At 38.1% G+C, this 24,669-nt stretch overlaps 1 protein-coding gene across 1 annotated transcript in view; it reads right to left on the reverse strand.

The window, feature by feature from the left end:
- Positions 1–24,669, reverse strand: part of SETD2 (SET domain containing 2, histone lysine methyltransferase) — a 67,694-nt gene that overhangs the window by 22,045 nt on the left and 20,980 nt on the right. The window contains exons 2-6 of the mRNA XM_040445170.1: positions 19,945–19,993; positions 16,945–17,128; positions 9,768–10,437; positions 3,386–3,520; positions 740–879 (exon numbers count right to left, since the gene is read on the reverse strand). Coding sequence (XP_040301104.1) covers positions 740–879; positions 3,386–3,520; positions 9,768–10,437; positions 16,945–17,128; positions 19,945–19,993 — 1,178 coding nt within the window. The remainder of the gene's footprint in view (positions 1–739; positions 880–3,385; positions 3,521–9,767; positions 10,438–16,944; positions 17,129–19,944; positions 19,994–24,669) is intronic.

Genomic DNA, 24,669 nt, shown 5'->3' on the forward strand with positions numbered 1-24,669 from the left:
GTGTAGTTCTATATTAATTGATAACGTTCTATACAGATTGGTAGAAAGATTATAAAAGACGTATCCCAACAACTCACATAAGATTATATACCAATGAGTGTGTACACACACACACACACACACACACACACACACACACACACAGAAATTACATATATTCACATAAAGCTATCTTTTGTCTAAAAGACATATATATTTTTTAAACTTCTAAGAAAAAGATAAATTGAGCTTTCTATAAACAGCAAGGGTCACCAAACTATGGCTCACGGACCAAAACTGACCTATTGCCTATTTTTGTAAATGAAATTTTATTGGGCAGACATGACCATTCATTATGTATGGTCTATGGCTGTTTGCACAACAATGGCAGAACTAAGTAATTGTGTTTGGCTGGCAAAGCCTAAAACATCATTTGACCTTTTACAGAAAAGGTTTGCCCAGGACCCTCAAAACCCACAACGTTAGATCAAGTCATTATCTTTTTATTTATTTATTTATTTATTTTTACAAACTCTTTAATTTTCCGCAAAAGTCTTGTAGATTAAAAATATATCAAAATTTATCTATCTAAAAAGGCATAACATAACATTTAAGACGTGATTCTGGAAATCTAGCAGCCCTCAAGCATAGTGAACACCAGCCAATGACATGAAGCCAATAATCATAAATCTCCCCTTATGATGGCAGCTTCTTTGACCAACTGAAACTGATTTGGGGATGCCCACACAGCCTTTCTTACCTTGTGATCACGTGGTAGTAATAAATCTTCCCTTCTGGATCTCGGGCTGTCTTCCAGTTGGGAGGTAAGACAATGGTTTTTGGTTTGGGAGGAGAGGGGGGTGGCAGATCCAGAAGATTATTTGTCACTACCATTTCAGGCTAAAAAGAAACACACACACAGACTCTTCATCAGTGACATCTCAAAAAGGACAAAGTAGCCTACTTAAGCAATATGTAAAAACATACCTCTATCTCTATCTTTTAAAAAAAAGATAAAAAAAGGTTCAATCTGGGAAATGATCAGAGACAGAGTATATAAACAGCTTTAGGGATCTATCAGAAAATTGACAGTTGGCTCCAAGTTCACCATCCAACATACCACATTTAAAAATATTCAGCAGCTCACTATCCAGAGCAGTATCTTTCAACCTTAAGAAAAAGAATAAAATAGAAAATGCTAGGAGCGCCTGGGTGGCTCAGTCAGTTAAGTGTCCAACTTCAGCTCAGGTCATGATCTTGCGGTTTGTGAATTTGAGCCCCATGTCGGGCTCTGTGCTAACAGCTCAGAGCCTGGAGTCTGCTTTGGATTCTGTGTCTCCCCCTCTTTCTTTGCCCCTCCCTGCTCAAGGTCTGTATCTTTCAAAAATAAACAGGGGCGCCTGGGTGGCTCAGTCAGTTAAGCATCCGACTTCAGCTCAGGTCATGATCTTGCGGTATGTGAGTTCGAGCCCCACGTCGGGCTCTGTGCTGACAGCTCAGAGCCTGGAGCCTGCTTCAGATTCTGTGTCTCCTTCTCTCTCTGTCCCCCCCTGCTCATGCTCTGTCTCTCTGCCTCAAAATTAATAAAAACATTAAAAAAAATTAAAAACAAAAATAAACAAACATGTAAAAAATTAAAAACAAAACAATGCTAAGTGGCATATACCAACTTCTGGATCCTGATTAGCTGAATTAGCTTTAGATGTATCTTTTTTAAAGAAAAAAGCTGAAAGGCAGTATGACAGAATGTTACCACTTAACCCTTATCTATTTTTCTGTACGTTTTAAACTGCATATTTATAAAAATTTAACGTCACATTTTGAAAAACATGAAAACCTCACAATCCCTGTCTAGGGACTGAACTGTATCCCCCAAATTCCTATGTTGGAGCTCTAACTCCCAACGTGACTATATTTGGAGATAGGGCCTTTAAAGAGGCAATGAAGATTAAATGAGGTCAAAAGGGTAGTTTCCTCATAAGAGGAAAAGACACATTAGGGAACGTAAATATATAGGGAGACGGCAGCCATGTGCAAGGCAAGGAGAAGCCTTAGAACCAAACCTCACCAACACCTTGATGGTATAGACTTCCAGACTCTAGAGCAGTGAGAAAATCAATTTCTGTTAAACCTCTTGGTTGGTGGTATCTTGTTATAATAGATCTAGCAGACTAATAATAAATTACTATAAGAATATATGCCCTTAATTCTCATTCTGTGTAAGCCAATTAATATAGAATACTTTTTCCAGTTTTACCTCTGGTTAAGCAGTCAAAGAGGAACCGGAGATCCCAGGCTCAGATAAAACGGGACCACTTTTAAGCAAACACAGGTCTTTGAGCATCACTGTTTTATGCATACCACTAATCCTACTTCATGTAGCTGCTTTTTTTGGTGTCCTGCTTCAGTTCTACCTGTAGTCCTCCTTCCAGCCTATAAAGTGACCTCTTTGTCCTAAGCTTCTGTGTCACCTAAGAATACTTCGAATCATTCAAAACTTATTACTAATCCTTCCCACACTTGGGAATGATTCTTTCCCTCCTCAAACTATCTGCACCTTATGTGACACTAATCTCTACTTTTAGTATTATTCATTGTGATCCTCAACTCTCTTATTGGAATGTCAGCTTCTAAGGATAGGAATGGAGTCTTAGGTTTGTATTCAAAATTCCTAGGGCCCAACTCCTAGCAAGCCCTCAAATACCTGCTGTAAGAGCACACTGTCTTATCTCCCAACTGTTCCACATGTAGTCTTTATACTCCATCCCCACTAACTGTACTACCTGTCTAAAGCCGCCATCACTCACCGGACTGCTGCAGGAACCTTCTCTGGAGCTGTCGCAACTCCAAAGTGCTAACGTGATCAAGTTATTCTGTTCAGCTTTTCAACGGCTTCCAATGCCAGCCATTTCCCACTTCATCAAGATTTCACCACATTCTTCTCCATATGTTACAGAATACCAAACGTTTCTCTTACTACATATTGTACAGCATGTACAGTGAAGTAGTTCACTTCTGTACTCCTAGTCCACGGGTCTGATATAGTATCATATTCCAGTACTTCATAAAATACAAATAGCTACTCTATAAAATTGTTACTTTAGCAATTCATAGCAAAGTATAAAAATACAAAGTCGGTTTAAATTATAAATAAAAAGGATATCGGAAGCAAAATATGTATCAATCAACATAGGGGTAAAATCCAGAGAACTTTTTTTTTTAATGATTGAGTAATGCTTCCTCAGAGACGCAAGCCCTTGAGTGAAATTGGGGACCAAAGTTAAAGAAAAAAAAAAAAAACAAAACCAAGTGAAAGAAACAAAAATAAAAACCTAAACCAAAAGCAGACCTTCTAAAGATAAGGTACACAACTAAGGAGTATTTTATCACCTGAAGGGTTTCTTACCGGCTGTAAGGGCTGAGGCTGCCCTGGTGTGACTATCGCAGTCACGGCTGCAGCTGGCTGTACGACCACACCTTGCGGATGAGCTGTGAAAATCTGCTGTCCTTGGATGTACTGAAGACTTGGTTGGGCATAACTCTAAAGATAAAATGAAGAAATTCATAATTTATACTCTTCTGGCTCTAATAAAGCAGTAACTGTCTTCTCAGTTGGCATTCTCTTATTGGAATCCATGAATTTCAACTTTTAGTAAAGAGTATTTCGATACAAATGTGTAAAACAATCCTTTATTTCAAACACAGAAGTTTCTTTTTTTAGTAATTCCCTAGTCATTTACTTACTTTGGTTTTCCCATTAAAATACAAAAAACAAAAAAACAGAAAAGGCTGGGGGGAGGTGGGGAGGCTCCTAAGAGCTGTCCAACTCTTTAGCCTCCAGGGAGACCACAGTAATAACAACTGAAGTGCCGCACCTAGTACATCCAAGACAGCTCCACAGGGCTCTTTTCAGAAAGCCTTTTTACTACCAACTCCTAAAAACTAACAGGTTGTTCTGACTGGAAAAGGTCAAAGAGAGTGAGTGATTCATAGCAGAGGAAGTAACACAGTGATCTAATTACAACTCCCTCTGAGAGGAAGGAGGGTCTCTCTGTCTGAGAAAGACAGCAGAATTCATTCTAGATAAAATTCTTACCACACACTGATTTATACAGTGCCTCATGAAGCTTAGAAAGCCCTTTCACGTATATAATCTCATTTAGTCCTGACTACCATCAGAGGTGAGGATCTCCCCCGCCTGGAGTCACATAAGCAATTAAGGACCATGGCTAGGACTTAAACTTACTCTGGAATTAGTTCTCAGCACTAGAAACACTCTTAAAGAAGAGGTGACAACAAGCCCTGAAACACAACCCTGTTGTCTCAAGAGGTGATGACTACCAAGGAGGTGAACAGAGATAGATGCAGCCTGTACTTGAGGACAGATTTTGATCCTAGGGACTGAGATTCCACCACATAAAATAATTTCAGAAGTATTAACTGGTAAGTGCTCAAAATATAAAATACAATCATTCCAAATGATACCAGTAAAGACCCAAAGAGTCCGATTAGGCCAATGGAACTACCAAAGAGATTTCTGGATAAGTACCAAGAGGGCACAGAGAAAAAGAGGAAGAATACAACCCAGCTGACCCTTGAACATGTGGATTTGAACTACACAGGGCCACTTATAACAGATTTTCTACAGTATAGTACTGTAAATGTATTTTCCTTATGATTTTCTTAATGTTCTTTTTCTCTAGCTGACTTTATTTTAAGAATACAGAATATAAAACATGTAGCATACAAAATATCGGTTCATCAACTGCTTATGTTATTGGTAAGGTAACAGTAGTGAAGTTTTGGGGGAGTTAAAAGTCATATGCAGATTTTTGACTGAGGAGAGAGGTTTGGCACTCTTAACCCCTACATAGTACAAAGGTCAAGAGTACTTGATTCATTATTCTGGAACAGCTTAATCTACACAGAACAAAAACCCACACTCAATGGTCAAAGCAGAATTATTATCAGAATACTATCACAAAATAGAAATGCTTTCATCTCTAGGTATTTGGATATAAGATGGGAAATCTGTGCAACATCAAAGATTTTGTAGAAACAAATTTTACTTCCCCACCTAATTCCAGTTTCAAAGACTGAAATGTGGTTGAACCCAAAAGGCTTTTTAACACTGATGCATCTACACCCAGACAATACTGAATAAGAGGTCAGTACAAAAAGAGATATTAGCAAAAAAGATGGTAAAATAGTGTTTAAGAAATTTAAAAATGGGGCCCCTAGGTGCCTCAGTCAGTTGAGAGTCCAACTTTGGCTTAGGTCATGATCTCATGGTTCATGACGTCAGGCTCTGTGCTGACAGCTGGGAGCCTGCAGCCTGCTTCGGATACCATGTCTCCCTATCTCTCTGCCCCTCCTCCGTTCATTCTCTGTCTCTCTCTTTCAAAAATAAACATTTAAAAAATTAAAAAAAAAAGAAATTTAAAAGTATAATCTCAGAGGTGAAGTATAAATAATTCTTATAACGTTCAATTTCAACTTTGCTAAAAATAAGCTATAAAACAAAACATATCTAACTGGGGTCTAGTCTATGATCTAGTGTATGATCTGGAAAGTGAATCTGTAATGGCCCTGATGCCCGAAGGAAGCATCCTGAAGAGTGGATACAACAGGCAAGTTATTGTGCATGTAGGGAGTTAATATAAATGTGCTGGTATATCTGATTGAGTAAAAACAGTTTCTGGGAGGCTGAAGAAGACAGTAAACTGATAAACATGTTATCTCCATAGTGATCAGGAGATTAAGCACCCAAATCTACAACAGAAAGATGCTAATATTTTGGAGGCTAAAAATTCTTTTGACTCTCAGTTAAACTTTGTGCATGGAGAATTTGACAAGATCAGAGATAATAAGTAAGGCTCATCTAAAGGATTTGATGACTGGAGTTTTAAAGCTATAGTCTCCTTGAAATGAAGACTCTGGCTCCAAATGCTGGCTGTGAGGTAACTTCTGACCTGAAATGGCATTATCCAGCTTGAGCCCTCTATTTACCAGATGAGGTAATTTACCAGATGAGAAATTTCCAGACAAATTTCACCTGTTTCTAACATGCAAAGATATATTTAAAGGATAATAATTTATCATCAGGAAGGAATGTGACACATACTGGAAATAACTTCCAAAGGAAATGCCAAAAATATCTGAACAACATCAGCCTTGCTGGACTAAAAACAAAAAAAAAAGTCACCCAAGATAGCAGTAATCATTTAGAGGTACAGTGTTTATTTTTTTTTTTTAATTTTTTTTTTCAACGTTTATTTATTTTTGGGACAGAGAGAGACAGAGCATGAACGGGGGAGGGGCAGAGAGAGAGGGAGACAGAGAATCGGAAACAGGCTCCAGGCTTTGAGCCATCAGCCCAGAGCCTGACACGGGGCTCGAACTCACGGATGACCGCGAGATCGTGACCTGGCTGAAGTCGGACGCTTAACCGACTGCGCCACCCAGGCACCCCAGAGGTACAGTGTTTAAAACTCAGACTGTCAAAAAGAAAGAAAACGGGGCACCTGGGTGACTCAGTCAGTTGAGCGTCTGACTCTTGATTTTGGCTCAGGTCATAATCTCACGGTTTGTGGGATCAGGCCCCATGCTGGCTCTGTGCTGTCAAACACGGAGCCTGCTTGGGATTCTCCCTCTTCCTCTCTCTCTCTGCCCCTGACCTCCACCTCTCAAAATAAATAAGCTTAAAAAAAAAAAAAAAAAGAAAAAAAAAAGAAAGAAGAAAGAAAGGAAGGAAGAAAGAAAGAAAGAAAGAAAGAAAGAAAATGAACATTCTTCAGGGTTCTATTAAATTATCTATCCAAACCAGCTGATAATCACATGGCAATGCCAAAACTAACAATAGTAATAAAAAAGGGAAACTGACTTGCAATTCCACTGAAGTTAGTATGGAAGATATACATACTTGTGAGATGTATCTAAATAGCATATGCCTATCAAGTCTCTCTTTTGCTGGGGGGAAATCTGTAGGAGATTGGCTCTCCCCTTCAAGAGACCTGAAATTACATGAAAGCTAATTTCTCAAACATAAATACAGTCTAGAAATAGCTTTAAAATGGGACTTCTAATGGGAATTAGAAATCTAAGGAGATCCAAAATGTTATAGAAAACATAATTATTCTGCCCCTACTTCTAGAGGGGAAAAAAAAAATCACTAATACTTTATATCTGAGTCACTTCACTTTATAATGTGAAAATTATAGTCTTAGGACTCAATTTTTTGAGATGTGATTTAGTATAACTTTGTAAGAATAGGTCACTTAGTAATGTCACAAAACCACTACAAATCAGGTGGCCTCAGCTGAAGTTGAGTTTTTACATTTGATAAGCAATTGTGGCAAAAAATGAAAGTCACCTTCTGATAACATATCTGCTCCAAATGTGAAAGATACTGCATATGTGTACACATACACACACAAATTTATATCATACCACATCACATACTACTTCACTGTCAAAGTTATCATATCTTGCAAATTCTTAGTAGCCCATGATGGTATGGTCAATACTACACTTGAACACCACAGACCTCAAGGTCTCCTTCTACTGGAGGTTAGACCAGATATCAGATAGATGACTTTGACTAGGAGCATTTCACACTCCACAAATGTCAATACTCTGTCGACATCATTAAGGTAACTATAATTAAACCTTCAAGGTAAATGGTGCTTTAATTCTGTCACTATTAATATCCATTATCTCATGCAAACCTCAACCATGCTGAGGCATTCTGCTCATCTCATAGATAAGAAAACTAAAACTGAAGTGGCACCTGGGTGGCTCAGTCAATCGAGCATCTGACTTCAGCTCAGGTCATGATCTCATGGTTTGTGAGTTTGAGCCCCACATTGGGCTCTCTGCTGTCAGTGCAGGGCCCACCTCGGATCCTCTGTCCCCCTCTCTCTCTGCCCCTCTCTCGCTCATGCTCTCTCTCAAAAATGAACATTAAAAAAAAAAAAAAAAACTTTAACTGAAGAATATAAGCTAAGCACCTGTCCCCAAGACACACATTAAATGATGGACAGGGACTCAAAACACATAAACAATAACAAAATGCTCTACATTTCTCATAACCTAAAGCCCAACATCATCTCTGATAACTAATCTCACAGAGAAGTAAAGGACAATTTGGACTATCTGAGTCCATTCATCTGCCACCTAATACACACAAAATAGATTAGGGAGCCAACAAATGACTCCTTGGTAGGAACAAAATGGAAAACTGTAAGCAAGCAAAATTGTGATGCTTGAGTCTTAAGGCTATGACTAAAACTTACAGAAAATCTTTTGCTCCATGGGATAGAAAAAATAGATTACTTTTTATAAGAATGGCCAAATGACCAGTGAAATCTCTCCTGGAGAGTCTTCAATAAATATCTTCCACTGCTATTGCTTAGGTTCTGAAACCTAGGTTAAGAACATACTTCAGGAATAGAAATGGGAGAGAAGTAGACCATGTTTCTTATATCTGATACACATTCTCAGGGAAAAAACTCAAAATAAATGGTTTGGTCCAAGAAAGAATGTGGCAAGACAGCAGAAGTTAGAACCTAAGAAATCTGTTTAAGATACTTAAAACACACACACACACACACACACACAGATACAAAGTAATTTGGAAAAATGGTTAAGAATCATGTTAAGTAGAAACCCATGGGAAAAAGTTTCAAGTCTTCAAAATTACAAATACATAAAATATAGATATAAGCATGTGGCTCAAGAGATCATACAAAATGAATGTAGTTAGTATACTTAAGATTTTAGGAATTCAAGCTGGATACTTTGCCATGGCCTTACAAACTAAATTTTGATGCAGCTTCATCACAAAAATACTAACAGAAGTAACTGACCAGTACTAGGTAATGTGTGCAGGAAGTATCCCTGACAGTCTCTCTCATCCACGATAATTCACCTTTAAGGAGCGATATGGAGTGATGTGACGGACATCAGAATGTGGTGAGGATGATGCTTTAGATATATTTTTTGTTTAAGCTTAAAATGTATTGCTGGGTTCTATAGAAAAGAAGCTTGATTAAAAAACATAAAAATACACCTTGAAATACAAATTCAGTATACTCAGCTTTTAAATTTAACATTATATTTACTACCATAGTAAATATCCTTAGGTTCACTCTGGCAAACTTCATGACAATAAAATGTAGGGGATATAAAATAGTACACAAGCTGGGTCTAAGAAAAGGGCAAGCCACCTCCTGACTCAATTACCATGACCAGAGGGTTTTCCGTTTGTGAGCATATAAAAGAATAAACTGTATATTATTCACTGTCTATAAGCAAAAAGGAGAGGAGTAACCCGTAAGTCTCTCCCTGACTACTTGACTTTGCGGGAAGTCAGCTGGAATGTGGTAAGCAGCCCTATTAAGAGGTTCATGTGATGGTAAGAAACCGAGGCCAGTTAACAACCACGTGAGTGAGCTTGAAAGTCAATCTTCCTTCCTCTTCCTAACCTTCGATGACTACAACCTTGGTTAACAGCCAGGCTGTATGTAATTTAATGAAAGACTCTGAGCCTGAACCACCCAGCCAGTCAAGCTGCTTCTGAATTCCTGCCCTACAAAAACTAAGAAATAATAATTACTAGTTGTCTCAAAAGCTGCTAAGTTTCGGAGTAACTTGTCACACAACAATAAGTAACTAATATATACACAATTCATCAATATATAAGTGAGCAATGGCAGGTTTCCCCTTCACAACAGATTTAATATCCTATAAACAGACTGTAAGACAAGAGAGGTTCCAAAATTAGTTACCTGCACAATTGGTGGAGTTGTCTGTGAATAGGGTGATGTCACACCATAGACAGCTGGACAAGTCTGTCCTTGATAATATATGGTTGCTTGAGACTGTGCAGGAGAATACTGCTGGGGGACACTGACAGACTGTTGGTTTGAATCCCAAACACCATAATTCTGTCCCTGAACTGGGCCTGGGGCTGGCACTGGCAAGACGGTGACGCTGGAGTCTTGGTGTACCACACCATCACTTTGGGCCACATACTGTGAACTGGAAACTTCCACAGGGGCTGCCACATGTGGCACCACTGGTACAGGTGGAGGGGCAACAAGGGGTTCTGTAGAATGTCCCACCAAGGGCTGAGAATGATCATAAGGAGCAGGAGAACACACGGGGTCCATGCTAGGTGTGGGGAGGAGCACCTTTCCAGCATTAGGGTTGCTGGGATCCACATAGGCCTGCATGGGATAACCTGGTGGGTAGCCAGCAAAGGGGTGATGAGGGGCATTGTAGCCCAGAGAGTCATAGGGCAGTGGAGATGTCATTCCCAGGTTCTGCATCTGCTGCTGTTGTTTCTGAGCCTCCCGCTGAGCCACCTCTTGCTCAAACAACTTCCGGCGCTCCTCTGTAGAAAGTTTATTGCGGTCTTTAATTCGTACTTTCTTCTTAGAAGTTGGTGTATCGTATCTAGAAAGAAAATAGTAAGAGCATCACAAACTTTTTTCCCTAAATCAAGGGCATAATCAAAGCACTAATAAATGTTATGTCCCTCAAGACTCAACCATTAACCACACCAACTCCAATTTGGCATTGGTTAAAAATCAGTCAAAATTACTTAAGGAGTCTTGCAGATAGTAGAGAATCCCAAAGAATCATTTAGATGAAAATAATAACTTTACTTTTATTCTCAGGTTCTAGAACATCAAATTAAAGATACATATAATATTCTAAACAGATTCTTCTTTACAGTTGGGGACACTTCTGGATCTACAAATTTAGACATTAAAACAAAGTACACTAGTAAGAGCTACAGAGTTTGATGTACGTCTGACCACATACATTAATGATAAATATCAACAAAGGATAGTTGAATGAAAGATGATAATGCACACATAAAAATATGGGGAGCTCTATTCACATACTCTTCTCTGTGCAGGATCAAGGATAATGTCTTACTGCTGAGCTTAATGCCCTGTGCTGGTTCTGACAAGGCCCACTGGAAACCATCAGCTCTAACATTCAAAAGAAAAAAACAGAGGGCTTAAAAGATTCTGCTGCCAAGGTTTATGGAGTGAATCAAACTTATGAGAAAGTGCTCTTGGCAAAAATTAAAAACTGACAACTAACTTCAAGAGGTTTCACTGCACAGAAACATCTAAGAACATCTTCATGGACAAGGGCATACCATTTATCCAAACAACAAAAAAACAAATGGTCTAAAACCTCCATACTGACAATTTCCTTTAAAATGTTAATGGTATGGTAGTATCCTTAGTTGCTGGGCAGAAACAAATGCAAATTAGTCTACAGAACAAAGCACCTTAAGCCCAGGCCTCAGTGAAATCCCACAGATCAAATTCTAAGGAACATGATGAGTTCATTAGAAAATAAAATCATTATTTTATATAATTACAAAATTATACACGTATATATATAAACAAACGAGAGGACAAGACCCACAAAAACTACTAGTACTGGAATGATCCAATACAAACTGAAGAGACATTTAGTATGTTTAATGAATATCAAAGAGGCAATCAAAAATATCACTAAGGAATAGGAACATAAAAAACTATCAGGCAGATTTGAAAAAGAACTCCATGAAACATCTAGAAATGAAACAGAGTGGAAATTAAAACTCAATTATCATATGAAATTGAGCATGCACATACCTGACAATCTGACAAGTCTGGTCATTTACCCAAGAGACACTACTGCACATGTACATCAAAATTAGGTAATAGCACTATACATAACTGAAGAAGCTTTACAACAAAATGTTACACAAAGCAGTGAAAATGAATAAACTGACACATGCAATTATGGGTAAATCTTAGCAATACACTATCAGGTGAAAACAAAATACCCCCAAATTAAATGCAGAATGGCAGCCTTTTCATAAAGTTAAAAACCAACATATTATTTAAAAACATGTATTAGACAACATAAAACTGTATTTTAAAAAAGGAAAGCCAGGGTATAATGAACACAGGATGCAAGATGATATCATCTCAAGCAGTAAAGGCAAGGGACAGTATAGGAAGAAATGGCTTAGCCAGATTTATACAGTGGTTAAGATCACAGCACAAAAGCATTATAATATATGGAGAAGAAGTCTATGCACAGAAATGTGTCATTAACCAAGAAATAATCCAACATTCAATCCAATGTCCCTAAGATCCATGCCATGGTATGGTTAAGAGATCAGATCTGAAGAGAATTAGTAATGTGGAAGATGATCTTCAAATTCAAAAAGTTAAATGAATTTCAACCAGTTAAAATAAAAAGAAACCCTAAACAGAGGGTAGTGATACTGCAGAACACCAAACACAAAGAGGACTCGTAAAAGCAGACCAAGAGAAAAGCCAGATTACTTAAAGAACAACAATTAGACCAATAAAGTTTCATTAACAACAAGGGAAGTTAGAAGACTGAAGAATAACAGTTTCAAAGTGTCGAGAAAAACTTGTTATCTAAGCAAAACTTCCTTTTAAAAATGAGAGTCAATGTTCACATAAAGACTCATACATATACAAATCTTCTAATATTCTTTTTTTTTTTTTAACGTTTATTTATTATTGAGAGACAGACACAGAGCGTGAGCAGGGGAGGAGCAGAGAGCGGCGGGAGACACAGAATCTGAAGCAGGCTTCAGGCTCTGAGAGGACAGCACAGAGCCTGACGCGGGGCTTGAACTCACGAACTGTGAGATCAACGACCTGAGCCGAAGTCAGACGCTTAACGGACTAGGCCACCCAGGCACCCCCTAGTCTGGTAATATTCTTAACAGCCATCTGGAAACAATCCAAATGCCTATCAACTAATGAATTTGTAAACAAGCTATGTTGTACCTATCCAATAGACTACCCACTCATCAATAAAAGGAACTACTGAGACATAACAACATGAATGGATTTCAAATGCAATCTGCTAAGTGAAAGACAGATTCAAATACTATCTAGACTATGATACTATATGTATCACATTCTGGAAAAGACAAAAACAGAGCATCAGAAAGCAGAGCAATGGCTGCCAGCAACTAGGGGTAGGCAAAGGGGACTGACTCCAAAGAGCTCAAGAAAATTTTCTGAGATGACAGAAGTGTCTATACCATGACTGTAGTGGTGGTTACTTAACTGCATGCGTTTGACAAAACACTTTGAATTATACACTTAAAACTGAATATTTCTGTAAGTAATTTTTATCTACTGATTAAATAAAACTGATTTTTAAAACTGAGGGTGAGCAATGAAAACCAAAAAGATTTTTCAGACAAAATTGAAACACAGTATGAACAAAAACTCATCAAGGAAATCTTTTGTTGTTGTTGTTGTTGTTGTTGTTGTTTGAGTGAGAAAGAGCCAGAAAGAGTGAGAAAGAGCACAAGCTGGGGAAGAGCAGAGGGAGAGGAGAGACGGAATCTCAAGTAGGCTCAGTGCCCAGTGCAGAGCCCAACACGAGGCTCAATCTCAACTCAAATCAAGAGTTGGACGCTTAACCAACTGAGCCACCCAGGGTCCCCTAAAGGAAATCTTTTAAAGGAAGGTCTAAGGAAAAAGAAAGGAGAACAAAAAAACCCTAATTAATGTAAACAAACTAAATAAGGGGCGCCTGGGTGGCGCAGTCGGTTAAGCGTCCGACTTCGGCCAGGTCACGATCTCACGGTCCGTGAGTTCGAGCCCCGCGTCGGGCTCGGGAATGATGGCTCAGAGCCTGGAGCCTGTTTCCGATTCTGTGTCTCCCTCTCTCTCTGCCCCTCCCCCGTTCATGCTCTGTCTCTCTCTGTCCCAAAAATAAATAAACGTTGAAGAAAAAAAAAACAAACTAAATAAATCAATTTGTGTACATATAAAAAAATTAACAATAACTGGCAGGGAAGGAGGAGGAACAAGAAATTATAATATTGGACAATAATGGCATATAAATTGGGAAGGCTGAATGATCAGAGTTAAAGTATCCTAAAGTACTTATGTTGTTTAGGATATGGATTAAATTTAATTTTATTAAAGTGAAACTAGTTAAATACCACAAAGAATTAAAATATCAATCAGTATAAACTATGTATGAGACACAGAAAAGTTAAAAGTAAAAAGGAAATAAAAATTTCAGTTAAATCCTATCAATAGGAAGATAGCATACTTCTATTAATATCAAACAAAACAGACTATACAGCCAGTCTCAATAAAATTCTAGAAATGGTAAAATACAAACCAATGAATGGCAATTAAATTTGAAACTTAACAAAAGAAGGGGGTGCTTGGTGGCTCAGTCAGTTAAGCATCTGACTTTGGCTCAGATTATGATCTCGTGGTTCACGGGTTCAAGCTCTGCATCGAGCTCTGCAGCTCAGAGCCCGGAGACTGCTTCGGGTTCTGTGTCTCCCTCTCTCTCTTCCCCTTCCCCACTTGTTTTCTCTCTCTCTCTCTCTCTCTCTCTCTCTCTCTCTCTTTCTCTCTCTCTCAAAATAAACTAAAAAAAAAAAAAAAATGTAAACAGACTGTAAAGCCTGATAGTATTTAGAACTAAATTATGACAAAGCTATACTATCACAAGAGTAGTTCAATGGTACTTATGAAGAAATTAAAATCCTCAAACACTTTCATTTGAAGACAAAAAATGCTGAAAATCAGGGAGCTAAGAATCCCAATTACTCCAATTAGTATGTATGTATGTATATATATATATATATATGTCCAAAAGAGTGGAATAAAACATGAATAGCAATCAATTACCAAAATAAAAAATGCTGTTATTCTGTGATTTGTATTGGATGTGTTGCTAGTAAAATAACAAGAACAAAGCAAAAGGATTAGAAAGGAAAAAAACCAAATTCATAGGATATGGACTGTTGGCAAAGACCCAAAAAAAGGGCAAAAACCCCTACACTTTGAAATATCATTGAGAGTTTTGTATGGTTGCCAGCATGAGATCAATATACAAAAGTCAACTGCGGTATCTAAACACAAGCAACAAACTGAAAATGTAACAAAAAAGTTAATGTTTTCAGAAAAGAATATACCAAGATACGTTAAGTCTTTATAGAGAAAATGTAAACAGGAGATTAATGAAGAACTTAATCTTTATTTAAAGTATTAAAGAAGACCTAATTAAACAGAAAATATCTGAATACTCAATTTGAATATAGGAATAGGACTCCTTAAAACTGTAAAGATGTCAAGTCTTCTCAGAATCATCTTTTGGGTGAGATGGGTGAAGGGAATCTGACAAGCAGATCTGAAGGAGAACAAGTCTGAGAAAAGACATGACATCCCAGAAGATCAAGGAGGGACCTGTCCTACTTGCTATCAAGACTTAATATGAGCTACAGACACATTATGAGCCCCAAACCAGATCCTCCCACATATGAGAACTTGTTGGAGAGAGCGTGCTGCAGATCAAGGAGAAAGGATGGGCTTTCAAGTAAATGGTACAGAGACTGGGTATTCACTTAGAAAAAAAAAGAAACCATAAACCTACCTCACAACATACACAAAAATTAATTCCCAATAAATTAAGGACAAGAAAGAAAGAAAAGAGTATCACTGCCTCAAGAGTAGGGAAGAAATTTTTTTTTTAGTTAAAAAAATTTTTAAATTTATTCATTTTGAGAGAGAGAGAGACAGGCAGGCAGGCAGACAGAGTGTGAGCGCAAGCAGGGGAGGGGCAGAGAGAGAGAATCCCAAGTAGGCTCTGTGCTGTCAGTGCGGAGCCCAACGTGGGGCTTGCTCCCACAAACCATGAGATCATGACCTGAGCCGAATCCAGAGTCAGATGCTTAACTGACTGAGCCACCCAGGTGCGCCAGGAAGAATTTCTTGACAGCCATCTGTTGTTTTGTTTTATTTGTTTATTCATTTATTTATTTTTGAGACCTAGAGAAATAGAGCATGAGCAGGGCAGGGGCAGAGAGAGACAGAGACAGAATCTGAAGCAGGCTCTAGGTTCTGAGCTGTCCGCATAGAGCCCGACGTGGGGCTTGAACCCACCAACTGTGAGATCATGACCTCAGCTGAATCCAGAGTCAGATGCTTAACTGACTGAGCCACCCAGGTGCCCCAGAAAGAATTTCTTAAAACACAGTAAAAGCACTGACCATGAAGGAAACATACAATATGTGTGATATATTCAATTACACCATAATTAATAAATTCTGTATATCAAAAGACACAAAAGAGTCAAAATGCAAGCCACAAACTGGGAAAAAAATATTTGCAAAAATTATCACCCAAGCAGAATTATATTTAGAGTATAAAGAATCTTAAAAAAAAAAAAAAAAAATTCCTAAAACTCAAAAAGGTAAATGAACAGCACATATGAAAAGACACTTCACAGAAGAAACAGGAATGGCCAATAAACGTATGACAAGATGTTTAATCTGTTTAGTAATTAGGGTAATGCAAATTAAAATCATGATGGATTTACTATTATAAACCCTGACAACCCAAAATTAAAATTTTGGCAATTACACTATATGAATGCTATATCTCATTTTTTCAAACAAATAAATTTAATTTAAAAAGACCTTCTCCGGAATAAATGTTTTCTAGTCCCCAGTGACCGATCATGCAGCTTGTTTTTCTACAAGCGTGAGGAAGATAGCCTCCGACACAGAGATCAACCAGCATTTTGACTGGTAAGGCACAAGATTCACTAAAAAAAAAGTTCTGACTTTAGAAGATTTATCATTACCTCTGAAGAGTTATCTCCCACCCACCTCCACTCCCTTGAAAGAACAAGTCTCTGGCTCGTCAAATAACATTTAAATGTTATCAAGTAGAAACCATTCAAGTACTGAAAATCCACTAGTCTTCACTGTCAAAAGAGACTGTCTCAATATTTATCAGTGAAGTTTTATACTCATTTATCAAGAGAATATACTTATTCCAAAACCCCATGGTGCCCCAAATCAGAAGTACTGACTTGGGAACTTTCTGACTGGCTCAGAAAAGAGAGTAACTCACACAGGCCACTTACCTGTCATCTGGCCTTTTTGTTCCCCGCTCATAGGCAGAAGAAGGTGGTGAGAGAGAGCCCCTTCGTTTCCTTTTCTCTTTATTTTGAGTTTGCTTGTCTGGGTCTCTCTCTCTTGACCTGTTAGGAGTCTTTGGGGCAGCTGTTTGATCTCTGAAGCCAACAGCATCCCTTCCTCGTTCAGTTACTAAGGGAAAAGGGTTTTTAAAAATTTACTTGGCAGACTCTTCTCCATCATGATAGCACGTCAACTGTAGAACACAATTTCTATCCAACAAATGCATCTATGGATTCCTCCCTCATATGCCCATCCTGAATTTGGATGAGAAACAAGGTGTTGTGTGTGTGTACACTCTACTTCCTGAAATTCTCTGCCATGAATTCTCTTTTCTACCTTTCCCAAACTCTCAGTCCAAGCCTTCAGCCTTTCTAACAAGTTCTGTGGAACACATGCATGTGAGATGTTCCCGTTACCTTTAACAAGGCAGTCTGCTTGCAGTTCAAAATGTAAAAGCCTTCTACTGTCCCTGTAACTCTGTATATTTACAATTTGTAGAAGAGCAGCCTGGCATGCTAAGCATAAAAACTTCAAAGGGAAATAAATATCTTTTTAGTTTAACAAAAAAAAGAAAAAGAAAAACGGATTAGAGAATTTTTTATGAACTACCATTTCAAAATGAAAATATTTCAAACACAAATGATAATAGCTGATAACTCATGAAGTTATCAAAGCCAGAGTTACATCTTCAAAAAAAGAATGCCATCTTCCTACTGAAAGATGATACTATTAAACTTTTCCACTCAGCCTCTTTACCTAGAATGGTCTTCCCCAATATCATTGTCACTGTTCCTAAAAGCTGTGCTAAGTGCTACTTTTCACTGACCACACCTCCTAGTTTCTCATCTCCCTAAGAAGTCTAAATCCCACCAATGAATATTCCAATATAAATTAACTGGTATTATATGCCACTGCTTTGTGTATGTTAGCATTGCTACTTGATTAATCAGATTGCTCTTGTCCTGTGGAAAGAATTTCTTATAAAATATCTCTCAGAGCACAAAGCAGATTCTCAATAAATATTAACTGTTTTTTCTTCTCACCTCAGAAAAACATGCTATCACTTGTTTTCTTCCCTGGCATCATGGTTAGGTTTACATATGCCATTCTTGCAGTTCTCCTTTTAGTGGGCCAAAAACTCCCACTAATTTGTTTGCAAAACAGTTACTAATCAATGGCCACTTATGAGTATTTGTCAGTGAGAAGCTCATAGAGCTCATCTACACCACACACTGGTAGAAAACACTACACAATTAAAACAATTGTTCCAGCTCACAAGGTATTAGCACCACATCCTTCTGCCTAGTTTCACCTGGATCTGCCCACGACTACTCTTTTTCCTTCTTACAATAGGTTCCATGTACTGATGTTAACTTCCTTAAAATGTGACTATTTCTCCACTATATCCTGGTAAAATAAGAAAAGGAATCATACTAACAGTTCATATTCTGACTCTGCATCTTGGAATATGTGAGGCAGGTGCCATTCCATTTATTCAGGCTGATGTTTTCATATTATAAAACGAAAGTAAAGCTAGGCTACGTATTTCCCAAAATATTTTACAGTTCTTAGGAATTTTACAAGTTCTAAGCTTTTTAATTTCTTGCCATTGAGGGTTAACATAGAAGCTAGGCTTGAATTGTAAGTATTTCTTATAAAAGACTGAGACTGGTTGGGGCTGGGGCACATATGTGAAGGAGAAACTGAAGTTGGCACACAAAAGGCTGCTTCCTGAAAAGATCAGTCTTCCATTATAGATGCCTCGCAAAGGGCATCGCTCTCAGAGGGCACCCCAGAGTAGATATTTGCAAAATATTGGGGGAAAAACCCCATAGAAATTTAAGCTTTGCCCATCCTGCTATTGATTTCAGCTCAGTGAGCCCAGAGAAGCTAGCCTCTGATGATCAAGCTTACAGTGGTGCCACTGGTTTTGCCAACCAGCACTACTCAACCCTGCCTTCTTTCTTATGGGAGGAATTCTTTCCAGCCCAAACTAGGATGTTTGGCTATGAAGACACTAAACCAATAGAGTTAAAAATATCCAAGACAAAAACAAAACCCCAACAACGGTACAAAGTACACCTCACAGGGCATTAACCTATATGATTACTTAACCATTAAGTTTTAAGACTATAAAAAGCTCTTCATGCCAAAAATAAAGAAAAAGAAAAAAAGAAACAAAAAGAAAAAGACCAAAAATATGATCACACTAGCTCCTTCACTCTATATTGGGTCAATACTGGAGGGCTCAAGAGATCAACAACAGCCACCATAAGATCCATTGTTTTCATCTTTAAAGAAGTACGCTGGAAACACAACTAAGTAGTAAAACCCAGAAACCAGACTACCATGGCCTCCCTGTTACCTTTTCTGGAATGATTCTTTTTCTTTTTTTTCGAGATTTTATTTTTAATTAATCTCAAAACCCAACATGGGGCTCGTACCCACAACCCCGAGATCAAGAGTCATGTGTTCCACCGACTGAATCAGCCAGCTGTCCCTGTAATGACTCTTAACCTTTTGAGGGATCACTGAGTCCCTGAGAACCTGATGAAAGTTTTGAATTTTCCCTAGAAAAATGAATGTAAATAAAGGATTCTGCATATAAACATCTACAGGTAAAGACTTATACAGACATTTAGGAGTACAGGTTTAACAATGCCTGTTCTAGAGGAACAAATAAATGGAAGAAAAGCTACTAAAAGCAGTGACTTCAAGGAAAGCAACACCAAAGGTAGTGTAAAGGGACATCTCTTTTGGCAAAAATTCACTAAGAAAGAATAAAAAGGCAAGTTCACAAACTTTTACACCAAATACTTCATTCACCTAATTACATACTGTTGGGTTTCAAAAACAAAATAGCTAAAATTCTTATCATTTACCTCTGCATATTTCCAAAAGAGTATTTTTAAAGCCATATACACAGAGTACCTCTGAATACCTACTTGTGTTCTCCTTTTCAGTTTGACTTTTCTTTGGAATTCGATAAACCTCCTGCAATTACAAAAAAAAAAAAACAAAAAAAAAAAACCAAAAGAAGAGTTATTAGTATGGAGTGGAAGTGGTGATTGCTTTGAAGCTGATTGACTTCACATGGCAAGAAAGAACTAGGAAGGAACAGACTGGTATTTAATTATTCTCCAAAATCTAACTTACATCTAGCTTTAAGAATAGATCCTGGTCCCTCAGAAATAAGAACTTATATGAACTCATGTACATACACACATACACACACACATTTATTATGTATATGTATGGTTTTTTAAACACCTACCAGGCTTGTCTGATCTCATCAGCCAAGTGGCAGACTAAGTAACTTGGACATTACATTTCTGGCAGGAATATACTTCCTGATAATCTTCATTTCTGCAAAGCTTCTGCATATAAAATGAACTCATCTAAAGTTCCTTTATCGAGAGTATTCATAAGAACAATTCTAACCTCTCACTTGCCATCCCTACTTAAGGGAAAAAAGGTTAGTAATTACTCAGCTATATAAAAACACCTCTGAAAACACTTATGTCTAAAGACAATGCCCATTATTCATATTTTTATATAAATGCAAAACCAACTTGGCTAATGGCCAAATGTAATATCTACTTACGTATTGTTATTTTTAAAAAAGGAAAGGTAAATATTAGATCACTGTCATTCTTGAAATAGCATCAATGCTGTACCAAAATTGTTCTCTACAAATGTAAACTGTTTTTCAGCCCTGAATACCTTTTCTTGCTATATGAATCTAAGGCCTAGAACATGTCCTGTTCCCTGACAATCCCTCACTTTCTAGTCCATCAAGTACTTCTTGGCAAGGCACAACATTCCCTTATTCAGTCACCTTGGTTAAGTGGGCAAATGGCAAATCTACACATCCTCAATGGTTTATCACATGATACCTCCACTTTATAGTAACCTCATAATATTGACCATACCTATACGAGCTGGTAATTCCATTTTTGTAAGCAACTGTACTCCAAAAAAATCAAAGAACTCCTCTTTCCACGTAATTGTCAGTTCTAGCAATTATTTGTGGAAAACGAGATATAACCCACATGCTATACAACTGAAGAAGGGTCAAGATTTAATATTCAGCTGTGATTAAAAATGACAAATATGAACCACACAGATAAAGAGCAATCTATACGAATGTAGATTTTTTAGAAATAATTATTCAACACCCCATGCGTGCTGACAAATTATTTAATAAAGATGTCCTAATTAGATGTGCACTTATCCTGTGTGCCAGGTATCACACTAGGCATTTCAAACACATTACTTTATTTGAGCTTCAAAACAACTCTGTGAATTAAGTACTATCATCTCCATTTTTAAGGTTATGATGCTTTCAGATAGTCTGACTCCAGAGCAATTTAATCTCCTGTACTACACAGGAAATGGTGAACGGTGGCATTATTTGGGAAGGAGTACCACTTTAGGGACTCACACCTAAATGCAGGTGGCATTCTCTATTCCCCCAGTCCCTCTTTCCTGTGTAGGACTTCCACTGGAACTCTGGCTGCACAATTAGACTGCTCCAGGAAACTTTTATAGAAATACCATCCCAGACAAATTAAATCTAAAATTCCAGGCACTGGTCCCAAGTATCTGTATTTTTAAAAATTAATTTGTTTTGGGGGCAGGGGGAGGGAGGGAGAGCACGCACGTGCACACGAGTGGGGGAGGGATAGGGAGAGAATCCCAAGCAGGTTCTGCGCTTGACAGTGCAGAGCCTGACATGGGGTTCAATCCCACGAACCGTGAGATCATGACTTGAGCCGAAATCAAGAGTCTGACGCCCAACCAACTGAGCAACCCAGGGGTGCCTACGCTTTTTTTTTTTAAAGCTCTCTAGATGATTCTGATGCCTACAGAACGTTGAGAACCACTGAGAACTAGAGAACTACTAGAGAACTACTAGCTTCTCTTAGCAGCCTTCACACACTCTCCTCACAAGGGAGAATTTGAGAGAAAGAACTGTATATGCCTGTCCTCAGCTCAAAGCCACCTGGGGGTGGCTCCTCTGAGGGATGCTTGGAGCTGTCGAGCTGTCAGTGTCCAGCTATAATGGTGAATCAGGAATAAAGACAGAAAGGACAAAGCTGACACTCTTAGCTCTGTCGACTCCTTTGTCCACCTCTCAGAGGGGTTATCAAACTTGGGAAAAAGTAAGAATGCCACTCATCACCACCTACCCACACTATAAGGAAAAACACATGTTCTATTCATTTTTAAAGGCTTCAAAATGACTGTTGCATTAGGTCCTCTGTAAATTTAGGTACTCCAAAAAGATAACATGTTCATTCACAAAGGGTGCTTAGAACAGACACAGAGATACATAAGTCTGTGTCAACTAAGGATTACAAAATTTTTACCTATATAGTTTCTTTTGCCTAAGGTCTTGGGCATTACAAGTATTCATTACAAACGTTTATCATAATTTATTACACAGACTTCAAGTTGGGACCTATTCTATGGTGGCAGTTAAGGTACCAAAGAAAATGTTTCTCAAAAATATATTCCTAACTTCATTCAAAAGTTTAGAGCAACTACTAAAGTAGAAAATGCATTCCAATGTTCACAAAATGGAAGATTATTACTGACTCATGACCAAAAGCTATTGACTTTTACTGTGTGCCTCAAACTATGGGGAGTAAATTCCATTAACATGCACCCAAGCACTTGGGAGCTACTAACTGGATCCTCGTCTTCATATAGTTAAAGCTGTATATAAAATTAAACTGGAAACTCAGATTGTCTATTTTCAGGCCCTGAATTTTTCCAAAGCCCCACAATAATGTAAACTGAGAAGGAAGCAGTCATGTGAAGATTACTATACTATTTCTTTTTTTTTTTTTTTTTCAACGTTTATTTATTTTTGGGACAGAGACAGACAGAGCATGAACGGGGGAGGGGCAGAGAGAGAGGGAGACACAGAATCGGAAACAGGCTCCAGGCTCTGAGCCATCAGCCCAGAGCCTGACGCGGGGCTCGAACTCGGGGACCGCGAGATCGTGACCTGGCTGAAGTCGGACGCTTAACCAACTGCGCCACCCAGGCGCCCCATTATACTATTTCTTAAAATCATTCTGTCTTAAGAATAAATAGCAATAATGGTAGCTTATGTAATATGGAACTCGAGAATAATGTCCTATCTGCAGGCCACAGAATCCACTGAAGAAAATGTTTGAGTTGGCTTCATTCACACTAACCCTCCATGTAAACTTACTTTGGTCTGCTAAAAATTCTACTCAAAAGACTAGCATGTTATGAAAGAACACTAAACCATGAGTCAGGAGACCTGGGTTCAAGGACTAACCCTGCCTTCAGAGGGGCCGAAAAGAATCTAGTTCCCCACTCCACCTAATATTCTTTACCTATCATCCCGCTTTACTCCTTTGGTGTCTACGCTGCCGCTCCTAACACATACACACACACACTCAAAGCTGTAATTCTTAAGGGCCAACACTATCTTACTCTTTGCTCTATCTCTAGTACCGAGAAAATGTCTGACACAAAGGCAACACTCAGTTGTTTGTTGATTGGACCAATAAGTGAAAATTCTACTAATAATGTGCAGAAATCAACCACACAGTGCTAAAGAAATTCAAAGTATTGCATAGCTCTTTTTTTTTTTTTAATCACTAAATCTATACCATCATTCTCTTTCATCCCTGGTAAGAATGCTACTTACAGGCCTATATAACCATAGACTAGACATTGCATATTTCCAGGGTCAGACTAGTAAGTATACCTCTACAACATTTTGAACTCTTTTCAGTGCTTAGAACAGCTTACCCTTAGTCTATCAATCATTCCTCTTCCATCAAAGGCTCTAAATCAATCTCCAGAAATTGTTCGATAAACACTGAATCACTAATAAATTCATGCACAAGCAATGCATCCAACATCCCTTATAAAAGCCTGTAAATGTGTGTGGAGTTGTTTTTAATTTATAGACAAAGACAGCACAAGTTCTTTGATGGCTATTTGTGGAATTCTGGTTTGCTCATTTATACAGCAAGTATTTATGTGTTAAAAGCACATATTAACGGTCTCCTATGTTTAAAGGACACTGGAGATCCACAGTAGCAGCCACCAAGGAATTCACAGGCTAACAATCATGGCTGACAATTCTTACTGTGTGCCATGTCCTTTAATTGCATTCTCATATACTTTTACACTGCTATTAGAAGTATCTTTATTATATCTACAGTACATACTCAGGTTAAATAACTATACTAGGGTCATACATGCCACAGTGAGCTCTATACTGGACCCCGGATCTAAGCCTAGATTTGTCTCTGTCCAAAGCATACACTTTTAACCACCATCACTACTACCTCATAGGCACTCGAGGAAAATAGAAAGGAAACATATACTATCTTATACTAAAACTGGCCTTAGGAGAGAGGACTGGAAAAAGTATCCTGAAGGAAATAAACATCCGAATTGTCTTTAAGGATGACGAGGAGTTGTACATAGAAAGAAAGTGGCAGAAAACAAAAACATGGAGACAGACACATGTGTTTATTCCAGTTCCATCCTGAAGTCCTATACAATGACAGTGGAAGACCAAAAAAAAAAATATATATATATATAAACCCATCTGTGTTATCTTTTCTTTCTAAGAAAGGAGTACTGAATGTACATGCATTCTTACATATCTTATT

Source organism: Herpailurus yagouaroundi, unplaced genomic scaffold (assembly GCF_014898765.1).
Source record: "Herpailurus yagouaroundi ecotype Mexico unplaced genomic scaffold, PumYag 193, whole genome shotgun sequence".
Classification (NCBI taxonomy): Eukaryota; Metazoa; Chordata; class Mammalia; order Carnivora; family Felidae; genus Herpailurus; species Herpailurus yagouaroundi.